Source organism: Rhinatrema bivittatum, chromosome 8 (assembly GCF_901001135.1).
Source record: "Rhinatrema bivittatum chromosome 8, aRhiBiv1.1, whole genome shotgun sequence".
In the NCBI taxonomy this organism is placed as follows: domain Eukaryota; kingdom Metazoa; phylum Chordata; class Amphibia; order Gymnophiona; family Rhinatrematidae; genus Rhinatrema; species Rhinatrema bivittatum.
Genome location: NC_042622.1, coordinates 97,903,249 through 97,926,957, shown reverse-complemented (window position 1 = coordinate 97,926,957; position 23,709 = coordinate 97,903,249). Strand labels below are relative to the sequence as shown.

At 42.9% G+C, this 23,709-nt stretch overlaps 1 protein-coding gene across 1 annotated transcript in view; it reads right to left on the bottom strand.

Annotated features, from left to right (window-relative positions):
• CAMSAP1 (calmodulin regulated spectrin associated protein 1) overlaps positions 1 to 23,437 on the bottom strand; it is a 239,507-nt gene extending 216,070 nt beyond the window's left edge. Inside the window, 2 exon segments of the mRNA XM_029612075.1 lie at positions 22,084 to 22,246; positions 22,838 to 23,437. Of these exon segments, the coding sequence (XP_029467935.1) occupies positions 22,084 to 22,243 (160 nt within the window). The 5' untranslated portion in view covers positions 22,244 to 22,246; positions 22,838 to 23,437.
• Positions 23,438 to 23,709: the final 272 nt, after the last annotated feature.

Genomic DNA, 23,709 nt, shown 5'->3' with positions numbered 1-23,709 from the left:
AGTCTTGAGTCTGTGGGCTCCAATGAGACAGTAGAGTGCACTGAAGAGAACGCATATGCACTCTCATCCTCAGCACCACCTCCAGGATTGCCGCCATCAATCCAAGCACCTGAAGATAGGGCCACACTGTCGGACGAATTGTGTTCATCAATAGCCACACTTGTGCTGTTAGCTACTGAATACAACCCTCCGGCAGGAACACCCTGCCCTGTTTTGTGTCGAACTTAACACTGAGATACTCTAGCAACTTTGCTGGCTGAAGATTGCTCTTGGCCAGGTTCACGACCCAATCTAACTCCTGCAACAAGGAGATCACCTTGCATGAGACCCAGAGGCTCTATTCCAGATTCTTGGTCAGAATCAACCAGTTGTCCAAATACAGATGTATCAGGATCCCATCTTTTCTCAAATCTGCCGCCACCACCACCACCATAATGTTGGAAAAATTTCTGGGCCCGGTAGCCAAAAAAAAAAGGTAGTGCTCGAAACAGACAACATCCCAAAACCAAAACGCAGAAATATTTGATGCTCTAGTTGGATGGGAATATGCAGGTACGTCTCGGACAGATCCAGAAACATCAGGAACTCCCCCGACTATACTGCCATTATCACAGAGTGCAAGGTTTCCATGTGAAAAAGAGTGACATGCAAATGATGGTCGACTCCTTTGAGATCCAGAATGGGATGAAAGAATCCCTCCTTCTTAGGCACAATGAAATAAATGGGATAACGGCCCATATTTTCTTGAGACATGGGCACAGGAACCACAGCCGGCAGGCTGAGGGGTCTTAACAACATACACTCCACTGTGTGTCTCTTCTGTGGAGAGTTACAGGGAGACACAATGAACATGTCCTGAGGAACACTGCAAAACTCCAGCGCATAGCCATCCTGTATCACCTCCAGAACCCACTGGTCTGTCGTGATCTTGACCCACCTCCGATAAAAAAGATAGGCGAACTATCTCTTGATCCCAGAGGAGGGTCGGAACACCTTCATTGGGAAGCTCGAGGTGCTCCACTATCTGAGTCTGTGCCCAGTCTGGGCTGCCTGGAACAAAAGGACTGAGATCTACTTTTTTTTTTTTTTTTTAATATACCGACATTCAATCTGACATATTACATCGGTTTACATTCAGGTACTGTAGGTATTTCCCTATCCTCAGAGGGCTTACAATCTAAGTTCGTACCTGAGGCAATGGAGGGTAAAGTGACTTGCCCAAGGTCACAAGACGCGACAGTGGGACTCGAACCCTGGTTTCCTGGTTCATAGCCCACTGCTCTAACCACTAGGGTACTCCTCCACTCCTTAAAGGTTGAGTCCTCTGAAAAGCCGCTCCTCTGTAGGATAAAAAATGTCTGAACCCCGTAGTATAAACTCTCGTGCTGAAGGAATACGGCGCCTATTGCTTATCCTCTGGCAATCGAGGAACCGGCGACTCATCCCAATTATTGGCCATCTTCTCCAGCTCACTCCCCAATAAGACTGAGCCTTTAAAAGGCAACTTTGGTTAGACTTCAAGGTTGTATCGGCTGACCAATTTCTCAGCCATAGCTGACACCTAGTCTCTATTACCAAAGCCACCCCCTCTGGCCAAAGTGCAGACCAAATCACAGCCTGCAACTGCCAAAATGGCGGCTGCTGGTTCCATCACTACCCTGGAATTTACACTAGATTCATCGATCTCCTGAGAGAGCAGTAAACAAGAGCGAGCAACCAGGGAACAACAGGAAGCTATCTGCAAATTTATTGCCATTGCTTCAAAGGCCTGCTTAAAGATAGCCTCAATTCTCCTATCCTGAGAATCCTTTAAGTCCATTCCCCCTTCTATGGGAATAGTCGTCTGCTTGATGAGAGCACACACAAGCATATCCACCTGCGGAAAACATAATTGCTCTCACGCACCTGGATCCAGGTGGTACAGGCCTTCCCCCTTTTAAATAAACTTCCAGGGCACCCCACTCAAGATCAATTAATTCTTGAATAGCCTCCATAAAAGGAAAGAAACATGAGGCTTTATGCAAAGAAATCAAAATGGGATTTCTTTGGCTCAGACATGGATTCAGCCCCAGGTACTCCCAGCATCTACAATGTTTGGGAAATCAAAACCGGTAACTCATCTTTATGAAAGAACAACAACATGATTCTATATGGCTCCAATCCAAGAGGAATTTCCCCATCATCCAGGGAATAAGGATCAGTTTCATCATCCAAGCCATTTGGGTCCCTATCGGGAAGACTGGCAGTCGATCTAGGCATACTCCAACACTTACCCGCAGCACCGGACATGCAGGGTTTCACTGCCTGCAGCCCAGAACTGGAAACAGTGGTTGGGGTAGAGGACTGCACCTGAAGACTTGAAAAAATTCTACCCAAGAAAAGGCAGAGAGGTACATGCCAAAACTAGGGGGCACCTGTCCTGAGCCCACTGAACTACCATCCCCTGCTGGTGAACTGGTTAAGGGAGATCCAAAGTTAGGTGACACTTGTAGCAGCTCTTTTCCCAGTTCCACATCAGGCTGAGAAGAACCAAGCTTAGTAAAATCAGACAAAGGCAATTCCCCCGAGCCTCCAAGCAATGCTGACACAAGTTAGAGGGAACACCAGGCTGAGATGCCCGAATATGACAAGCAGCACAGAGGGTAAGCGCTTAGGATTCTTAGCTTTAGGCAGCATCAGTCTATAAGTACACTAAAATAAGAGTTTGAGGAGCGTGCGTCCAGCTGTAACCATACTGCAAAAAAATAGGCATCCAAAATTTAGATGCCCAAAATGTAGGTGCGCAACACTGTACCTCGATGGGTGCCCAAAACTGGGCTCCCAAAAGGTCGCACCGCTTGCACACACATCTGTGCGCCCATGTGTGAATGGGCGCACAGATGGTCACCCCTAACCAACTGGACATACAACCAGGCGCCTAACCAAGCGTCCAACAAGGCGCCAAATAGGCGTACAATTGGATGCACTTGCACAATCTGATGGAACTGAACAGGGAAGCCTAATGCGCAGGAAAAAAAAAAACCACATGAAACATCACCATGGCCTACCACGTGATGAACAAGGAAAAAGCCTGAGAGTAGGGCCTAGCCAAAAGGCCGCTCAACCCAACAGGCTGCCCATGTCCCCCAAACTCCCAAAGAGGCAGGAACGAATGGCAGATCGGCACACCAAGCACAGAGACCAAAGGAGAGCGGTACCCCTACAAAACCTCATTCTGATTATAAATTTTTTTTTATTCTTTACCTGAGCTCAGCCCATCCTGGCTGAGAACAGACTTGGACTCCAGCTGCTGGGAAAGAGGGCATATATCTTCATTGCTGCAACGGCTTCCTGCACCTGCTGCCTTTCAGCTGTTTTTTGGTTTTTTTGGGGTTTTTTTAATAGCTAAGTCCACACCGGCAGAAAAACAGCTACCGGACCAAGGCACTCATCTTAGGGAGGGATCCAAGGATATCACCTCAGGAATTCTCGACAGAGAGGGACCATATGGTATCACCACAGGAAAGCAGGGCAAATTAAATTTCCTTCTTTTCCCCTTCTAAAACTTAAAGCAATCCCCCAGTACGAGATACACGCCCAGCATCTGCTGGAGACGGAGAATACTGGCTGGCTGATGTCACTGCAGAGGTATATATACTGTGATGTCAGCTTTGCTCCATCTCTATCTGCTGGTAGATGTGCATAACATACTCGTTTTGGATTCACCTGTCTGTACGTTAAGAAACTAAGCATTCAGGCAAATAAACCTTTTTATTTTTTTTGCCAAAGGAGGGCAGCAGAAGGAGAGGAGGGGTTGGGGAGAAAAGGGGGAGACCAAGCACTAGCCCACTCGTAACCCCCCATCCCTGTCCAGGCTCTGATCTACTCATGGAGGGAGCCTAGTCCTTCACTTCAGGAGCTGCATATTAGTAATCAATCTGATCCAGGGCTATACTCAACTGAGGGAGGGAAAACTAGTCTTTCACTTCAGGAGCTGCTCACTAATCTTACTTTCCTGTTCACTCAGACAAACCAGCCTGTAGACCACAGTATGGGATGCTTGCCTACCATCTTCTGGAGACAGAGAATATTGGTAGGCAGAGGTCAGCACGGATGCAAACCTGTTGGTATCTGTCTCCATCTGCTGGTCGGCAAGCATAACCCATTCATCTGGGCTGGTCTGACTAGATGAAGAGGAAATTGCAAACTGCCCTACAAATGAAGCATGGAAAATCAAAGTTCGAAAAATAAACTCATAACTATAAAGACTACATGCTAAGCTTGCAACATGGGGACATCATCTGCTCTTATCAATAAAGAAATCAAGGAAAATATTTATATAGCCACAAGTAAAAATGCTCATTTTTCATTAAACAACATTTCAACTGCAATTTCGGCTGTTCAGTGTGAGTGACAAATGTTCTTCCTCTTCTGAAGATCTCGTCCCCTTTTGGCCTTGAGGGCAGTAAGGAGAGAAAACCAGAAGAAAACAAGAAAAACAGATTTAAAAAAACTATACCACATTATTCGTTGCCGCTATGTATTTTAAAAACAATTTATAGATACCATCATGGCCATCTATTAAAGGAATTTGTAATGGTGGAAAACCATGAATGTTATTAGCTTTTCAATAGGCCTCAATTAGATACCAAGACAAAAAATGGATATGTGGGAAGTCAAAAAAAAAAAAGAAGAGGTACTGAATGGTTCTTTCACAAAACACTAGGCACTTTTTGCTAGTAAGATACATCTAAGATATTCAGTGGAGCAGATCATTTTTATTATTCATATTTGGGCATGAAAACTGTCTCATGCCATTTTTTTTCTTAATGATAAGCTCAGATAAATTATGTTTAAAGATTCAGATATCTATTTATTTTTCTTCAAAATGGATAGGTTAAGGTAGTTTCTGCCTGCTTTGGCGAGTTATTGTATTTTTGTTTAGAAGAAAGGGCAACCTGTATTTCAGCACCCAAGCATGGATTTTCCTTCAACAGAACTTTTTGCAAAGGAGTTATAAATGTACTTGCAAAACTTGATAAACTGGCACTGCCCTGGCCTGATGCATTTTAGAAACTGTAATAAGTTATTCCTGATTGCAGCTGGTGGATATCTGAAAGATCATTCAGGAAAATGTACTTTGCAAAGTGCAAGATACAAGATGTAGATCTTCCTCCTCACTTCTCTTTATTCTTAAAATACAAATAGCCACGAAACCTGATAAAATTCTTAATGAGAAATACAACAGCTCTCTTCACAATACCCTTGGATCTTAAACTAGGATGGCCAATATTTCCATGGACCATAACTGGACACCCCACTAAACTTTATGCTTTGGGAGGGGAGATAGGGGGAGGTTACAGACTACTGTCAGTTGTCGATCCACTCATTACTTGGCTTTCAAACACCCCATTCAGTATACTTTGTTTTAAAATGTTATTTCAACTATTCTCAAACACATCAGCCTCTCTTGTGCAGTTTTGCTCTCTATCACAACTAAAGCCTTTCTTATACACACCCACCTCATACTTCCCCATAAAAACATAGCTGCCTCTCCTATATATACACACACACACACACACTCCCAAACGCACAACCTCCTCTCTCATACATACAGCCTCCTCTGTCAGATACACACAAAACCCACAGCCTCCTCTCATACACACTCCCAAACACACAGCCTCCTGTCTCAGACATAGGTGGTTTGTTCTACCTTTCCTTAGAACTTTCCCAGTCTTTCAGCTGGGTCTCCCTTGTGCCACCTGTCTCTCCATATGCTAGCCCTGGGGGAATTCTGCGCTACTGCGGAGTGCAGAATTTGCGCAGAATTCCTCCCCTGCGCAGAAAATGGCAAGGGAAACTCCAGCATGCCGCAAACGGAGAGTGCAAAGATGAAGGCCCCAGTGAGAGAGAGAGTGTGTGTGTGTGAGAGAAGAGGGGATGGGAGGGGGAGGTGTGTGAGGGAGGGGGATGTGAGAGAGAGAGAAAGAGCGAGAGGAAAAGGGGGGGTGAGCAGGAGGGTGTAAGAGAGCATGAGTGGTGAGAGCGGGGGGGATGCTTGAATATGGGTGCCAGATAGAGGGAGTCTATATGAAGAGATTGTGAAGGAGTGTGTGTATGTGTGTGAGAGAGACTGGGAGCTCGTGGGTATGTGAGGGTGCTAGCCTGTGTGAAGGGATTGGGTATGTGAGTGTGAGACAGAACCTGTGTGAAGGGGTGCATGAGAGAGAGAGAGAGAGAGACATAGGTAGCCTGTGTGAGGATGTATGTGTGAAAGAGAAAGGGAGCTTGTGTGAGTGTCTATGCAAGAGATAGGGAGCCTGTATGAGGGTTTGTGTATGTGTACTAGAGAAAGGGAGCATGTGTGAGGGGCAGTACAGAGAATGGGGTCAAACTCTGGGACTGGCGATAGAGTGGAAGGGGTTGAGCCTAGAGGTGGAGGGGAGAGATACTGGTAGGTGGAGGAGATGGGACCTGAGAGGGCAAGGCAGCCAGGGGAGTAGGGAGAGCAAGTGGAAGGGCCATTCTTACCTTGAATTTTTAGGGAAATTCTGCTAAAAATGCAGAATTTTAAATATTTTGAAGTAATAACTTTTTTCTGTATTAATTTAAAATGTAATTACTTAAAGACTGCCACATGTCACACTCGCATATGGCGTTTTCCATCTTTTCTCAAAGATTTAAGGCGTTTCTCAAGGAAAGATGGAAAGACTTTGCAACGAACAACCAACAACATGTTACAACTCCCCATCTGTTTTGGGAAGCCGCGAAAGCGGTCCTTAGAGGAGATATAATCTCATATGTACACACACGTAACAAACAGATTAACAATTCAATCCTGGAATTAGAAATCCTACTCAAAAAAGCGAAAAGAGAAATGATTCAAAACAATACAAACGCCCACAGAACTGAATTTTACAGTGTACTGGGGCGTCTGAATACCCTGCTTGACACTAGAGCACAATCTTATCTCTGGAAGGGCCAACAATCTTTCTTTAAATTTGGAAATAAACCCAGCCGCTTAAACCCAGAGACCGAAATCTTTTATTGCCAATCTAAAAGTCCCATCAGGAGGGAATACATCAAAGGAAAACTGAGATCAGCGAAATCTTTAGACAATTTTACAGTACTTTGTACCCATCAGACACCAAGGGAGGGGGAGGAACAGAAGATGAGTTTTTCCAAGATATAGCAATTCCCACATTTTCAGCTTCCCAGCTGGCTTTTCTGAACCGACCGCTTCAAACCTTTGAAATTTCACAGACTATCTCAGCGGCCCAGTCGGGCAAATCTCCCGGACCAGATGGTTTTTCTTACGATTTTTACAAAATACTATCGTATTGGTGAACCCTTGACACATTACTTTAGGGAGGGACTCACACTAGAGAGTTTCCCTCCCTCCTTTAATAGGGCTCACATCATAGTCCTCCCCAAATCAGGGAAAGATTTAACATGCCCATCATCGTATCGGCCTATATCGTTATTAAATTGCGATTTAAAAATACTAGCCAAAGTTCTAGCTGAGAGACTAAAGATTCTTCTTCCTACTCTGATTTCACACCATCAAACGGGTTTTGTCAAAGGCTGTAAACCAAACACGACTATTATAAAATTACTCATTGCCATAACAATCTGCCAAACCCAGAAAATTCCCGCCCTAGTCATTGGCTTCGATTCAGAGTAAGCCTTTGACCAAGTGGCTTGGTCGAACCTCTTTTCTGTCCAACAAAGATTTGGTATTCGGGGTGAATTCCTACAATATATCTCCTTACTATACACAAACCCCACATCACAAATACTGGTAAATAGCTGCTTATCAAATGAGGTAGTCATACAGAGGGGAATCCGACAGGGGTGCCCCATGTCCCCTTTGCTCTATATACTGACTCTCGACCCAATATTGAGAAAAATAGATGGATGTAGAATGGTGAAGGGCTTCGGTGGACCCAATTACATTTTTTAAATAGCCGCCTTTGCAGACGATTTATTAGTATATCTTACACAACACCTGTTATCTCTTCCAGCGGTATTAGAACATTTGGACCTTTACAGACAATTCGCAGGTCTTAAGATTAACTATGCAAAATCTGAGGCTCTTGATGTCACGGGAACATTGCGCACCACTTGGCAAACAGCCTTCCCCCTACGCTGGGTGACTGACCCTCTAAAGTATCTGGGTCTATATATCCCACACCAGATGACCAACTTTTATGCGGTGAATATACAACCCCTTATGGCGACTACGCTGAACACTCTAAAAAGGTGGACATCTTTTCCCACTGTCGCTAGTAGGTCACATACAGATATTTTAAATGATCCTGGTGCCCAAGTGGCTATACATTCTACAAATGGCCCCCCTTTGGATTTCAAAAAAAGATTACTGCCAACTTCAACAAGCTTTAACTCTTTCCTATGGCAAGGGAAAAGAGCTCAAATAGCTATGCCTACACTTATGAGTCCAGCGGCTAGGGATGTACTATAATTTAGCCTGTGCCCTTCGACATGTCAGAGATTGGCTTTTTGCAACATCTTCATTTTTTCCCTATGAACACCTACTACAATGGTATGGAGTTTTTTCATTAAACCCGCTATTACAGATTCCCTCTCAGATGATCCCTCAGCATATCAAAATGCAGGATCTGCTGCATACGTGTAGAAAAGCCTGGCAGTTACTCTGTAAAATAGGGAAAATTCCAAATCCTCTTACGTCGCTCCTTACTATCACTGGGCACGATCTTTTTCCCCCGGGGAAGTTAGGAGGAAATTTCCAGCGCTGGAATAGCGTGGGACTTATTCACATCTCTGACATGTATGATATGTTGACAGGGGCTATACTATCTTTCCAAACACTACAACAGAGATATTCCCTCCCAGTGGGGGATTACTATGCATACCTTCAAGTCACCCATTTCATAAACTCGGAGAAGCGGTATCTGGCAGAAACACCAGTAGTTCAAAAATTAAGGGAGGTGGTACAAGTGGGGAAAAAACCCAGACCTTTTTCTACAAGGAAATGATGGGGTATACGAGCACCCAACCTTTATAATCAGTTATACACTAGATGGCAGGGGTGGCCTCTTTTTTCCCTAACATATACAGAATTTGAGAAATGTTTCAGGGATTTGCGAGCTATACCAGAAATATACTTTTACAAGAAACGCAATACAGATTTCTTTGGATGAGTCATATTACACCCAGCCGTGCCCATCAAATGAAATTTGTACAAACACCCGAATGCCCAAAATGTGCCGGTCTTGATAGCACCGATTTCCATTGTTTCTGGACTGGGGGATGGTCTCCAAATTTTGGAAACAAGAAAGGCAAATCTGCTCAGCAATTATAAAAAAGCCTTTACTACCAGACCCTAATCTCTGGTTATTTGGGATGGCTGACTCATTATATTCTCCATTACCATCCCCAGAACTCCTATTTGTATTAAAAGCTGGCTTGATCAGCAAACAGGTCATTCTAGCCAACTGGCTAGCTACAGAAGTCCCCAGTTACGATTATTGGTTCAAGAAAATGGTGCGTCTTTGCTCCATGGAGCACGCCATTCTCACGCCAGACACACCAAAGAAATCTGTACAGATACCGTTAATTTGGGCAGCTTTTACAGATTATCTGGCTCCAAAAGGTGGGGAACTACACTGACCCATGGCAACGAGATGAGACCCCCCAGAACTGAAAGTGGACAGCACGATCAAGCAATACAACGAGATGGTTGCCCGTGAAGAGGAGATCGCGTTCTGAGATTCTATTAACACACATGTATGGATACTCCTGCTTTTCTTCAAAAATAGAGGACAATGAACAGAGGGGAAGGGAGGGAGGGGTAATGGGAGGGGATATTTTTCTTTTCATGTGTTCATGTTTTATACAGTTAATTGTTCTATAAATGTTCAGTTTGTAACATTTAAAACGCTAATAAATATACTTTCAAAACAAAAAAAAAAAAAAAGACTGTCACGTAAAATGTATTTTGAAGGGAAATAGAACCAAAGAGCTAAGAGAAACAGATAAGTATGAGAAAAAAAATGTGAAGCTTGCTGGGCAGACTGGATGGGCCGTTTGGTCTTCTTCTGCCGTCATTTCTATGTTTCTATGTTTCTATATAAAGTTAGCAAAAATTTAAGTTTTTGTACACAGAATTCCCCCAGTAATATGCCCTCCCTCCTCTGTGCACTCCTCTCGTGTTGCCCTCCTGTCTCTAGTCTCCTCCCTCCCTATGCTTGTTTTTCTCTCCTTCCTTCCTGTCTCCCTCTCCTCCCTAGTGCCTTTCTCCATCTCCTTTCCTCGTGTCCTCGTCTCCTTTGTGCCTGCCTCTTCCTTCCCTGTCTCCCTCCTTCCGTCATGCTCCCGTTGTGTCTCTCCCCTTCCCTATGAGCTTCCTTCCTTTCATACCCCCTGTCTCTTTCCTCTCTTTGCTCCCCCATGTGTCTATCTTCCTTTCCCTCCCCTTTTCTCTGCGTCCCCGTCTCTCCCCTTTCCCCACCCTGTGATTCTGACCATCTCTTTCTCTAACTTCCCTTCCTCTGTTCCTGTATTCCTCAGCTGGCTCACTGCAGGCCCAGCACTCAGTGAGGGAGAGGGGGGACCCAGAGGGCATTGCTGCAGAGATCTGTGGAGCCACTGGGAACTGGAGGCTGTGCCCCACCTCCTCTCCCCATCCTATCCAATCACAACACAGGAAAGGAGGCAAGCGGGCATGAACAGAGTCTCTGTCTTTCCCTATAACCAGGAAGCTGTGGGAAAGAGAAGCCTCTTGCAAAAACACAGATTTTCAGTGTCGTTAGTACTTCTGACCGGACTCTGTACAGCATATCTGAAAACTTGGCTGTCCGGTCCAAAACCAAGCAGTTGGCAACTCCATCCTAAACAGAACTATTTTGGAGGTGATCAATAAAAGCTATCCAGTGATGCTTATGAAAATCTTTTACAAACGTATATTCTTTTGTAAATCACTGTATTTTGTCACAGATACTTCCAAGTTCAAATCAAAGACGTAATGTCAGAAAAAACACAATTACAAACAGGAGTACCACAGGGGTCAGCTCTATCTGCTACTCTCTTTAACATATACCTGTTACCTCTATGCCACCTACTAGCCGGGCTGGGCATAACACACTATATATACGCTGATGATATACAGCCAATACTTCCCATAGATGAAACTATTGAAAAAACATTAAATATCGCTAATATGTACCTTGACATCATAAAACAATTACTAAACCAAATGGAGTTAGTAATTAACATAGAGAAAACAGAATTCCTACATCTAGAATGCAAAAAGACAGAGATCATTCAAAACTATCACACTCAAAAACAACCAAAAGATTGAACTAGCGGAGAAAGTACGGAACCTAGGAGTTATAATTGACACCAAATTAAACTTAAAACAGCATATATCCTTAAAAGTTAGAGAAGCTAAACTTATGGTACTCAGAAGACTCAAACCACTTCTAACGTCAAGGAACTTTCGTTCAGCCCTACAAGCATTGATTTTTGCAAGCACCAACTACTGTAATGCGCTACTACTAGGCTTACCATACACCTCACTCAGACCAGTACAAATTTTACAAAACACTGCTGCAAGAATTTTGACCGGAAAAGTAAAAGAGACCACATCACCGAAACCCTAGCTGAGTTACACTGGTTACCTGTTGAGCAGAGAATACAATACAAAACACTTTGCATCTTACATAAATTAATACATAACGAAAAAGAGGAATGGCTTAACACAGTTCTCCGCGTACACGTACCAAACAGAAACCTAAGATCAGCGAATAAAGCACTCCTTACGATCCCATCAATTAAGACAGCAAGACTAACTCAAGTGAGAGAGAGAGAGCACTATCCTTGGCAGGACCCACACTGTGGAACACCATGCCACTTGAGTTAAGGTTGCAAAAAGACAACAAAACCTTCAGAAAAGGCTTAAAAACTTGGCTATTCAAGCAAGCCTACCAAACAGAGAAGGGGAAACAGTGAGGCAGGTGAAGTGAGAGGTATGAACAATTAAGGTGTGTAGCTATATTTCTATCTGTTCTTACTCTACCTTCTCGTTCTTCACCAGAAGAGAAGTTGTCACTTATAAAGTTAGATTTGTTTTTAAACTGATATTTCCTGAACAGTATTGTATCACAAACCAATTATATCATTGAGAAAACAATGTACCGAATCATTATGGCACTTGTGTAAATTAATATATCTCAGCATCCTTATTTTATGTGCCCTATTGTAAACCGTTGTGACGGATCCTTCTTAACGATGGTATAGAAAAGATTTAAATAAATAAATAATAAACAAACATCACTCTTAATAATCAATGTATTTTTTGGTCTGAGTGCACTCTTCCCTAAATGGTATCTAGATATTTCACTATCAGAAATCAGACCAGCTAAATGGGGTCATCTTTCAGTGTGAATTTTCACTTGAAAAGCTGGAGGTTTAGGGGGAACAATCAAAAGTTAATAGTGGGCAGTTCATTTGCAGCTCCCAAAATTTAATTTTAGATGGCGACACTTTTTACCTTACCGCAACAGAGTAGTATATTTGTATTGCCTGAATGAGATAAAATTGAAACAAAAAAAACCAAAAAAAACTTTTGGTAAAATTGTTTATAATATTTTAGAACATAAAAAGTAAAGTTTACATAAATTGAAACTATGCCGTTTCAGATCCCAGGCTTGTATCATTTGATGGATCTTTATTTCAAAATGACCCAGCAGATTATATATTTGTGGTGTTGCCTCATTTCATCACTTAAAAAAATTACAGTTATTCTATTTTGGGTAATTATTTTACACTACTGGACCTATGCAATGCTATACAATAGTAATCAGTCCCTCACCCAAAGAACTTACAACCTAAACGGGTATTTGAGGCAACAGGAGATAATATAACTTGCCAAAGATCGCAAGACATGTCCGTGGGTGTAGCTGAATTTGAACCCTAGTCTTTCAAGGTCCCAGCCCACTGCATTAACACTAGGCCACCGGTCCCCAAATCCATCCTTGGAGAACCCCAGCCAGTCAGGTTTACAGGATTTCCACATATGCATGAGATAAATTTGTGTACAATAAAGACAGTGAATGCAAATCTCTCTCATGCATATTCATTGCAGATATCCTGAAAACCAGAACTGTTTGTGGTACTCCAAGAACAGAGTTGCCTATATCCACATAAGAAATAGTTTATACATTTTTAGAATAATCAAGGGACCAAATGTCTCCCATTTTAGAGCTCTTAAAATAAATTAAAAAGTCATATTGTGACTATATGGTGAGGTTCTCGAAATACCTAATAATGCTTTACCTTCTATTTCATGAGCTTAGTATTTAAGACCTTTTAACAAGAAAAGAAAAAGTCAAGAAACTAAAATTTGCCATCTCCAATTTCTTTAGATGTTTTGAATTTAACTATTTGGAAAAATATCAGTTGATGGAGTCTACTCAAAGTGAATTTGGTATTGAACTCTGATAGGGACTATCTTTTCAGACTTTTTTCATAATAAGGATATCTTTTTTTTCCCCCCCCAACTTAAAATGTTTCCCAATGTGACTAAGGCAACTCAAAATAAGAGGAAAATATTTCTTTTGATGAGACCATGTAAATATGTAGTGAAATTCAAAAATGTTAAGTATACCTTTTATGATCCTTCATATCTTGCTAAATTTATAAGTGGTAGAGGTGCTCAGACTCTGCCTCTGATCTCTCCATGTTCGATGGTGGTTTCCTCCCCAGAAGACTGATCTCAGTAAGATAGTTTAGGAAGCTCATGAGGTTGTGATGGTTTCTTCACTTATTTGATTTTCTCTGAATTGTAGCTTGATTTTCTCCCTAATTGTGAGCTGACGGATTATTATATGGGGAGGGGAATCTGGTTTATTACTTAGCTTATATGTCTGATTTTTTGGATATCTTGTATAGCATTGTTTTCAACAAGCATATCTTGGATGTTAATGTGTCCAAATTAATAGATATGGTAACCAGAATTAAATATCCAATTTCCACTATTTTGTTTTGAAAGCAGTTTAAACAAACTATGTAATAGGAAAGTTATATTTTTTGCACATACACATGATGTGCAGGGAATCCTCAAATTATGACTAGAGAGCCAGATGCAGACCTTGGCTGAATTTTATAAGGTCTATATTCAGCTGCTATTCAGCTTGGCTAGTAGCTTACATATCCAGTGGTGTGGCCATGTCACTGAATATATCCGGCTATCTTAAAGCTAGCCAGATAAGTTTGTCCAGCTAGTTTTAGAACAGGTCTACGGGCCAACCAGAGTTAGCCAGTTAAAATTATTTAGCTAATTCTGAATATCGGATAACTTATCTCCTCCCAGTTATACCTCCAGAATGACCCTAACGTATCCAGCCAAATTCTAGCTGGCTAACTTATTATCCGGCTAGAATTTAGCCAGATAAGTGACCAAATCTTCATTTAGCTGGATACCCTGAGTTAGCCAGCTAAATGCTTTTGAATACAGACTCTGCAGTGGCAGATGGAGCTTGATCTGGCCTGCAGCACAGAAGAAAGGAGCTTGAAGACAGCAGGAGGAGTGCATTCTGCCACTACTGCCAGCTCTGATACTTGAAATCAGAAGTGCAAGTGGCAGCACATCAGAGCCGTGTGAGCAGAGCATGCTTGTGCAAAGTCACAACCAACTGGCTGTGTGGTGCACTGCTGGCATTAGTGCTGCTTGTGCAGGCAAAGCCACTTAGGGCTAAAGACAGGGAGAGAGGATGCAGCACAGCCATAAGATGTTTTCAGATGCTATGAAGCGTGACGCATACCATGGATAGGAAAGCAAGTACAGTACCAAATTATGGGTTCTGTACAGCTGGCAGGGAAAGCCAGATAAGGATGGTGGTTCCTGGGGATCCCAACCAAATCCTCTCTTTGGAGCTAAAGGGGAAGGGGCAAAGACATCGTACTCTAAAGATGCAGGCTTTGGAGGCACAGAATACAGATATCCTCATTATAACCCAAATACCAAGTTTGAGTGTATCTCCCTAGATTAGGGTTGTTTTGTTCAGACCATGAATCAGCCATGTTGGGCCTCACGGTTCTGACTGGTATACAATCTCTTCGGGTGTACCCCAGGAATCCTCTCTTTCTGCCACTCTTTTCAACATTTATCTGATACTGCTATGTCACTTGCTCAAAGGTCTAGGTATTCAATTTAAGATCTACGCAGACGACATCTAGTTTTTGAATACCTTACTCCTCATCGTGGTCCATGACACTTTTTACTGTCTGTTTATATATTAAAACCATTAATACCTGGCTTTCTCATAACCATCTCAAACTTAACACATCAAAATCTGAAATTCTCCACCTTTCCACGATTCCTCAGTCTGCCTGCAGTCCGCCAACACATCTCAACTTAGATGGTATATCAATTCCTAGTGTGTCCAAAACAGGCAACCTCAGAGTAATTCCTGATTCCAGCCTATCGATATCTCATCACATCTCCACAACGGTGAAAAACTCCTTCTTCAAACTTCATATGTTAAAACATCTTCGTCCTTTATTTTTTCCTGATGATTTTCGCACAGTATTACAGTCACTAGTTTTTACTGGACTCGACTATTGTAATGCGCTCCTACTTGATCTACACAATAATGCTCTGCAGCCCGCATTCTGACCAATACCTCTCGAAAAGAACATATCACCCCACTCTTATACTCTTTACATTGGCTCCCAATTCAATATAGAATACAATACAAAATTCTCTCCATTATTCACAGCTTGATTAACATGGGCAGCTTGCACTTCCGTGTCTGTCCCCCCGCCTCCCCCGTCCGTTTTACCGGACAACCAATATATTACACAAACTCCGTTTTGGTGAAAACAAGGCCGCAGCATTTATTAATTTCATTAACACAATTAACATATTATAATTTCCGGCACCCGAGCCATCAGTGTTCACCGATCCGTAATCCGGGCTTCCAAACAGGCGTCCGCCGTGTTAAGCCAGTCCGCCACCATCTTTGGCCCCCCGCCGTGCCATAGCCAGGGGGCCATTCCTCCGGGCTGCCCACGCCCAACACACGCCCCTTTTCTTTCCCGAGGACTTCCGGTCCGCCCCGACCTGTCCTCGAAGTCCCCCTCCACCTTCCGGCTCGGGTACCCCCGCCACTGCTGCGACTAATGTCAAACATATACCACATTTTTAACCTCTACCTTGCGCCTACTGCTCCCTATGCTTCCCGACCCTCCCCTTTGGTCCCTTCCCTCCTGCTAGTCTGGGTGGGTGGGGGGGAAGATTGCGAGCGCTGTCCCGGTAAAAAGACCGGGCTCAGCGTTCGCTGCCGCTTAAAGGGGGCCTCAGCCTCGCGATATCCGCGAGGCTGACGTCACCAGCGTGATGACGCGGCAGCCTCGCCGTGCACGTCATCACGCTCCTCCCCAGTCCCCAGGCCCGCCGATGCGGCGGCCTTGCCGCGCCGCGCTCGTCCGCCCGTCCCATGCCGCCCCCGCGCCGCCGCGCGGCCCCCGGTCCCTGCAGGTAAGCGCCATCGGGAACGGGGGAAAGAAGACAGTCGGGGGGGGGGGCCCTCCCCTCGGCAAGCGCCATGTTAAAGGGGGGGCCCTCCCCGCATGCCGCGACTCGGCCCCGACATATAACGATTCTTCTACATGGTTATGCACTCAACTCTGCATCTATCAACCTAGCAGGAACCTACAATCTCTACCCAAAAACCTACAATCTCTACCCAAAAACCTACAATCTCTACCCAAAAAACAAGTTCCGTCTGTTTTCTAACCAGGCTTGATAGTACCAGAAAGCGTGCCTTTTCAGTCGCTGGCCCTTCAGTTTGGTATACCATTCCTGAGGACCTAAGGCAGATATCTTCACATAAGGAATTAAAAAAAACACACAAAAAACCCCCAACTTCAAAACATTTTTATTTTCAGTCGCTTTCAAATCACTTTCCCCATACCCTCAGCGTTTAGACTAACCCATATCCGTATCGACTATTCTCGAACTACATGACACTATGACTGTATACTTTTATGTTATTATTTTGCTGCTTAAAAGTTTCATGTTTTTTACATTTTTGTACCATTTTAATTATGTATGTTTTGACCGACGTACATTGTAAAAGCAGTATATAAACATTTTTAAATAAATAAATGTTTCAAGAGAGTGTTGTGAAAGGTGGGGGGGGGAGGGGGAAGGGATAAGAAAGGGGAAAGAAGAAGAGAGGGAGCTATAGTATATGAAGGGTGTGTGAATGAGAGCATGTATACCACACACACACACACACACACCCCATCCAGCTACCCCCTTAGACGGGCAGATACTGGGGAACGGAGGGAGACAGTTGGCAAAGTTGCCAACTTTGGAGAAATCTAAAAATATTATTACTGACACTATCTGCCACATCTCTGCAACACCAAGAACCCTGCACTTGTTTTCCCCCTTCCTCAGCATTTCAAATCACTGAAAGGGACAGTCACAGTCACCCCCGCCCTCAACCCTTCTCAGCAAACAATTCCAAGGAGCTCTTTCCCTTCTCTCTCTCCACCCCTGCTCAAAAATTTCTAAGGATAACTCCACCCCCACCCTCTTTCAGTGATTTGAAGTGTTATATGTGGACCTTTTCTTGCAAAATGTTTGGGGACCCCTGTCATAACCCAAGCACAAAATCTCAGCAGAGGGATATAATCAAACATTAAAATTCTTCACCACTCAGGAGACTTTCACTGAAATGACTAATCGAGGAGTCAAAATAGTGGCGTGAAGTAGTCACGGAACTGCTATTGGACTATCCTGGTTTCTTTGTTTCACATTTCTACCTGTATATGCCTTCTAAGAGAAAGGGAAAGGTATGGGTCATTCCCTCCAAGGCCCCTCACCTTTTTTTTTTTAACCTTTGGGTGCTGGATTGCTGCAGTGGAGGACATGGATGTCCCCGTTGCAGTCACCAGTGAAGGAGCGTTGGAATCACTGGGGGTATGAAACTTCTCTCAGTCCCCTTGATCTTCACCCGTCGCAGAGTAAAAGATGCAGTTTTCCAGCAAGTCCAGCGTCATTGCAGCGACTGCGCCAGGGATATTCTGGGCAGAGCTCTTCTCCATTGGCTGTTCTAAGACTCGGAGAAATGCCTTTAATTCAGTCGCAATCTTGTTTCTCTTCGGTTGATGGCAATACCAATGTGGCTGATGAGGGATTTCTTAGCCTGTTCAGAATTTGCCTTCTGTCGAGTGACCATTTCTATGCCAGCGAAGCCAGCAGTGGCGGCGCTGGATTTCTTTGGGAATTTTCTTTCCAGTTGTACTAGTAAGTCCACTCAGTGTCCTGAGAAAATTGAATCTTTCATTTTGAAACATGAGGGGGAACTCCAGGAACATAATAAAATTCAAAATTTTGGAACGTGAAGTAAAAACTATTCAAGTCGCTAATGCTAGTATGATAGAAGAGCGAGGCACTCTTTCCAGAAGATTAGTATTTTTGGAAAATCATGCAAGACATTTGAACATTTGTTAAATTTTCCTAAAGTAACTGGTAAACTGCCACATGTGACTTAAAATGTACTTAGTGGATTAATACAGTGTATTTTCTTCCTTCAACAAATCAGTTTGCTCAATCTGCTACAGATATGCTTAAATTTGATAACTTCTGGAAAACTCTAATTCTGAGATTTGTTGATATCTTATTTATTTTTTTTTTAAAAGGCTTCTAAACTCCTATTCCATAAATTGCACTGGTTTACAAATTGTGTCAGAACAGGATTTAAGTACTGTTATGAGATTATATTTTAGTGATTATGAATACCTGTTTCTTAGGTTATCAGACTTTATCCTGATTTGGCAAAAAGAACTCAAGGGGAAAAAACAGTTCCTCTTAGGCAGGAGGTTAATGCTTTAGTGGTTTCCTTTGTATTAGCACATCCCTGCAAATGGGTAGTTAAGTATAATCCAGATTGTTATGTTTTCTTTGACCCTGAGCAGGTGAGAATTTTTTTAATTCTAAAAAGTTGCTTACAATTTTGCCAGCTCTCAGGTAGGGCCAGTCTGAAGATTTTTGGGGTTTTTTTTAATTGCAAGAATCTCCACTTTATGGCGGTTTCTATTTCTTATGCTCTCCTACTAAATTTCTTCTCTTCCCTTTCGTTTTGTGGGCTAAAAAATAAGGACACTTTTCATTTGCTTTTTTTGTTGTTTGTTTTGTTTCCCAATTTTTCTGTGTTCTGCATATTGTTTAAACTCAATAAAGTATTTTTAAAAATGACTAATTGTAAGAGGGATAATAGCATTCACCAGGCAGTATTAGAAGTTTTAACCTCTACTCCATAAAGTAATTCATCCAGAAAACAGAATTGAAATGTTTGGAGATTATATATCTGAGCTCAAGGAGTGGCAGAATGTACATAAGACTTCCAAAACACCAGACCAACTGGCTGCACTGATAATTCTGGCTTATATTTCTAATTAGAGAAGAATATCTAAAGTTGCTTCTGCAGGAGAATGTGAAGGGCGAACAGAAACAAAATTGGTGATCTCAAGTAGATGTGCTGCTGCAAGAACCTCAACATTTCCAAACAAGGAACTCATCTATTAAACCAGTGGTTCTCAACTTTTTTCTCATCATGACACATCTGACGGGCAATGCTCACATTGGACACACTGCTCATTACAATTCACAGCTAACTAAAAACCACCTAAGTATTACTTTTTATTAAGAATGACACAAAGGCAAGATAAGAGTACTCTCTCTGAAGAGAAATTACATCATTTTTGATATTAGGAAGATTGTAACATGTTGAGTTTGGGGTTGTCCCTTAGAAAAGCCATGAACAAACAAAATACATTTACAATATAGCAAACCAACCATACCAGAACTGAACTGCCAGCACTCAAACTGGAAACCGATGTGATATCTCGATCGAATGTCGGTATATAAAATAAATAAATAAAATAAATAAAACAGTAACACCCTACCAATGAAAAGGCAACACAGCAAATATTACACCAGGCCCTAAAACACCAATGTCCTTCCTTATTAGGTAAACAGAACAAACCGAGCAACTTACATGCTAGCAGCACACCTCATACCTGTCATATAAGCAGATACCAGACAGGCCTCACCTAACACAGAATAAAGAGACCATAAAGAAATAGAAACGGGCAGATAAAAACTGAACTGGAAACCACAATAGGCCAGACTCTGTATGTAAGGTAACAGTGGAAAAACTGAAACATTACCAGTCCTCATAAAAAAAAAAATTCAAGAAATATAAAATAGATAATAGCAAAACTATACTAATAAAAAGAACAAATATTGCAAAACAGCTGATGAATAGAACATCCAATAATTAAAACAAAAAATTTTCAGACACCAATCCAATATTTCAAAATAGCAGACAAAGAGCCAATAATTAAAACAAATAATGATTAAAAAAAAAATCCTTTGCTCTCCCTACTTGAGAGGAGTGGGGAGCTTTTGCTTGTAAACTTTCTCCTCTCACTCACACACTGCCTCAATCACACACGCTCACTCATTCACTCACTTTCCCCCCATATACCCAGAAGCCAGGTGGCAGTGTCAGCAGCAGCCACCTCCTCCACAGCCGCAAAAAAGAGGAAGTGCCCCATCATTGTGGGGGGCCGCCACTGATCTGCTTCTTGCTCCGGGTCCACATTCCTCCTCCTGCTGACTTTCAGGACTTGGGCCAGTGCTATTCATATTTCTGACCACAGAATGGTCTCTCCTTTTATCCATATCCGCGCGGTACCCCCTCTCCCAGACCATGGGGGTAGGAAGGAGGAGAGCCATGCTGCCTGCCCCAAGTGCTTCCACTAACTTCTGCTGCCGTGTTCCATCCAGACTATCATCATTTTCAAGCCCGGGCAAAGGAAGCGTTTTTCCTGTCTAGCTGGGGCAGAAGAGGGGGAGGGAAGAGCAGCTGGGCCAGCGAGATATCCTACCAGTGAAGGATAGCGACATGCTGGTGTGTTGTGACACACTGTACTAAACTATGACATGCGAATGACCACAACCAAAAACATGGAGAATGTCTTATAGTAATCAACTGTGGAACAAAGAAACAAAAATATTCTAACTTAGCAGTGGCGCTCATGTAAATAGATACAAGCAATACAGGATTCACAGACATCTTAGGAGCCATGGGCATATGGATCAAACCTTGGCAAAGAAAGAGAAGAGCCAGGAAAACGGAGTGGAGGAGTAGCTTGGTGGTTAAAGCAGCAGGCTGTGAACTAGGGAAACCAGGATTCAAATCCCACTGCCATTCTTTGTGACAATGAGCAAGTCACTTCACCCTTCTTTGCCTCAGGTACAAATTAGACTGAAAGCCCTCTAGGGACAGAAAAATAATTACAGTAATTAAAATGTAATCTGCTTTGAAAAACAGAATATAAATCAAATATCTAAATGATAGAGGGAATAAGTCACCACTTCCTCTTCTCCAAGTCAACTTGCTAGTAGCCATACTGAAACTGCTGCTTTGAAGAGATATGGGCTAAAAGCCACTTCTTTAATAGCAAGAAAAGATTCTAATAGAAAACATAATGCTAATGCCAAAATTGCTAAATACTGACTAATAAAAACTTTTCTGTAAATGTTATTTAGTTTTCAGATACTATCCAGGTCTGCAAACTGTTTCTGCCATGGAGCGGCAAAGCAGGCACTCAGAGAGTATACCAGAAAGCTGAACAGATTGGCTTCCATCAGAAGAAAGAAAATAACTCAAAGAAAATCAAACAGTTGTGCACTGCTAATGGTCATCAGCTACTGATTCAAAATGCCAAGACAACTTGCCACATCTCATCAAGCTGTGATCATCACTGCCATTATGACCAGGTAACAAATAACTTAGGATGGCCACATGCTACCTATTACAGTACAGGTATGAAAGTAAGAACTCATCCACAGTCATAACAGGAGCAAATCACCAACACGTGAGATTTAATATATGACTAGTGAAATTAAGATGTGGCTGCAGTCAGATAGCAAAATAATTGATTTAAATCATTGCTGGAATCAACAGGAAATGTGAATAGCTTCTGTTTTTTATACAGTTACAAAAAATGCAATACAAATATGATGAAAACCAGTCTCACCTATTCCATATGCTTTAGCACATATCCATTGTAAGTTTGCAGCAATTTTAGCCCTGAATGAATCATAGAGCTCCAAAGGGACAATCTCTAGGGCACTGTCTGTCAGGGGCTCCATTTTTCTTCTGATGCTATCTCCAGAAGCACCAACATCAACATCCATCACCTGTAAAATAATATAAAAAGTATCTAAATATCATAACTCCCATTACAATAGTCTGTTACACCTTTCTTCAGGGAACAGGCCTAAACTTTAACGATTTTATTCCTGCAGCCATAAATTATCTCGAACATACAGTAAAGCATCCTCCATCTATACCTAAATGTAATTAAAAAGAACATTCCCTTCCAAAGCTACGCATTCAAAGACTTCACAAGCAGCCTAGAAACAACTGTACCACACCTCCAAACACACGCGTTTTAAACTCTTAGTAAAGCAAACTGCAAACACAAAAATATATGAGGAGCTGACCATCTGGTCCTTTCCTTAACATGGAGGTAAGCAAATATAAGTCCGGAAAATAAGAGAAAGAAACTGCAAAATCTGTACATGCAATTCCGTCAGACAGCTGCTCCTTGTGGCCCAATGGGGGTTATAAATTGGCTCGTTTATACTGAAACGATCCAGGCCCGGGCAACGTGTCTGTTTCTTTCTCTTCCTATCCCGCCGCCCCCCTCAAAAATATATATATTTGTTTTAAAAGAACAAAACAAAAATACAGTATCTTACAGTATAAAGAAGTACAGAAATGCTTACAGGAATAATACATGAATGTCAGGTTGCCATATCCTGCTCCGGAAGCTTTGGGAGATGCAATAACAATAAAAGGCAGGAGGGGAGGGAGGAGTGGAGAGATGTCAGTGCCTGTTCCACCCACCTTTCAGCGCTCTGCGGGCGGCGATGCGGGACAACAGGCTGTAAGGAAATAAATGAATAAAATAATAATAAATAATATTCTAGGGGAGGGCGGGCTGCCCTTCGCTCTTCCCCTCCGGCCAGGAGAGCGAGGTTTGTCTGCTCCTGGTAACCGCCGCGTCGCGGCCTACATGACAACCCCGAAACACAGGAGCAAGCTCGTTGAGCCTCGGGGTACCGGGGCCTCGGTCCTTCCCTGCCCCAGGTAGGCGCTGTGGGTAGCGGGTACTCCCTCGGCTCGGTCAGGTCCTCCCTTATCTGCCGTGCCGATTGTTGGTATTGCTGCTATTGCTAGTGGTAGTGCTGGTGGTGGCGGTGGCGGCGGCGCCCCTGAAGCGCAGTGCGCAGGCGCGCGCCCTGATCAACTCCCGGGTAGCGACGATCTACGCGCGCGCGCCCCGAGCAGTGAGGAGGGAAATTCAAAAGAGAAGGCTCGGATGTCAGGTTCTCCTTCCCAGCATCAGACCTAGAGGCTGATCCGCCATACACCCAGGCTCGGAGGCCAAGATGGGCCCTCAGAGTCTGGCCTAGGTCCAGTCCAGCGCATCCAGGCACAAGGTCCTAAGTATCAGACCCAAGGACTAATTCTCCACATATTTCTGTTATAACTACTGCTTATTATTTCTATAGCACTACTAGACATAGGCAGCACTGTATAGATACAAATAAGAGACTGTTACTGCTTCAGGGAGTTTATAATCTAATCAAGAGAC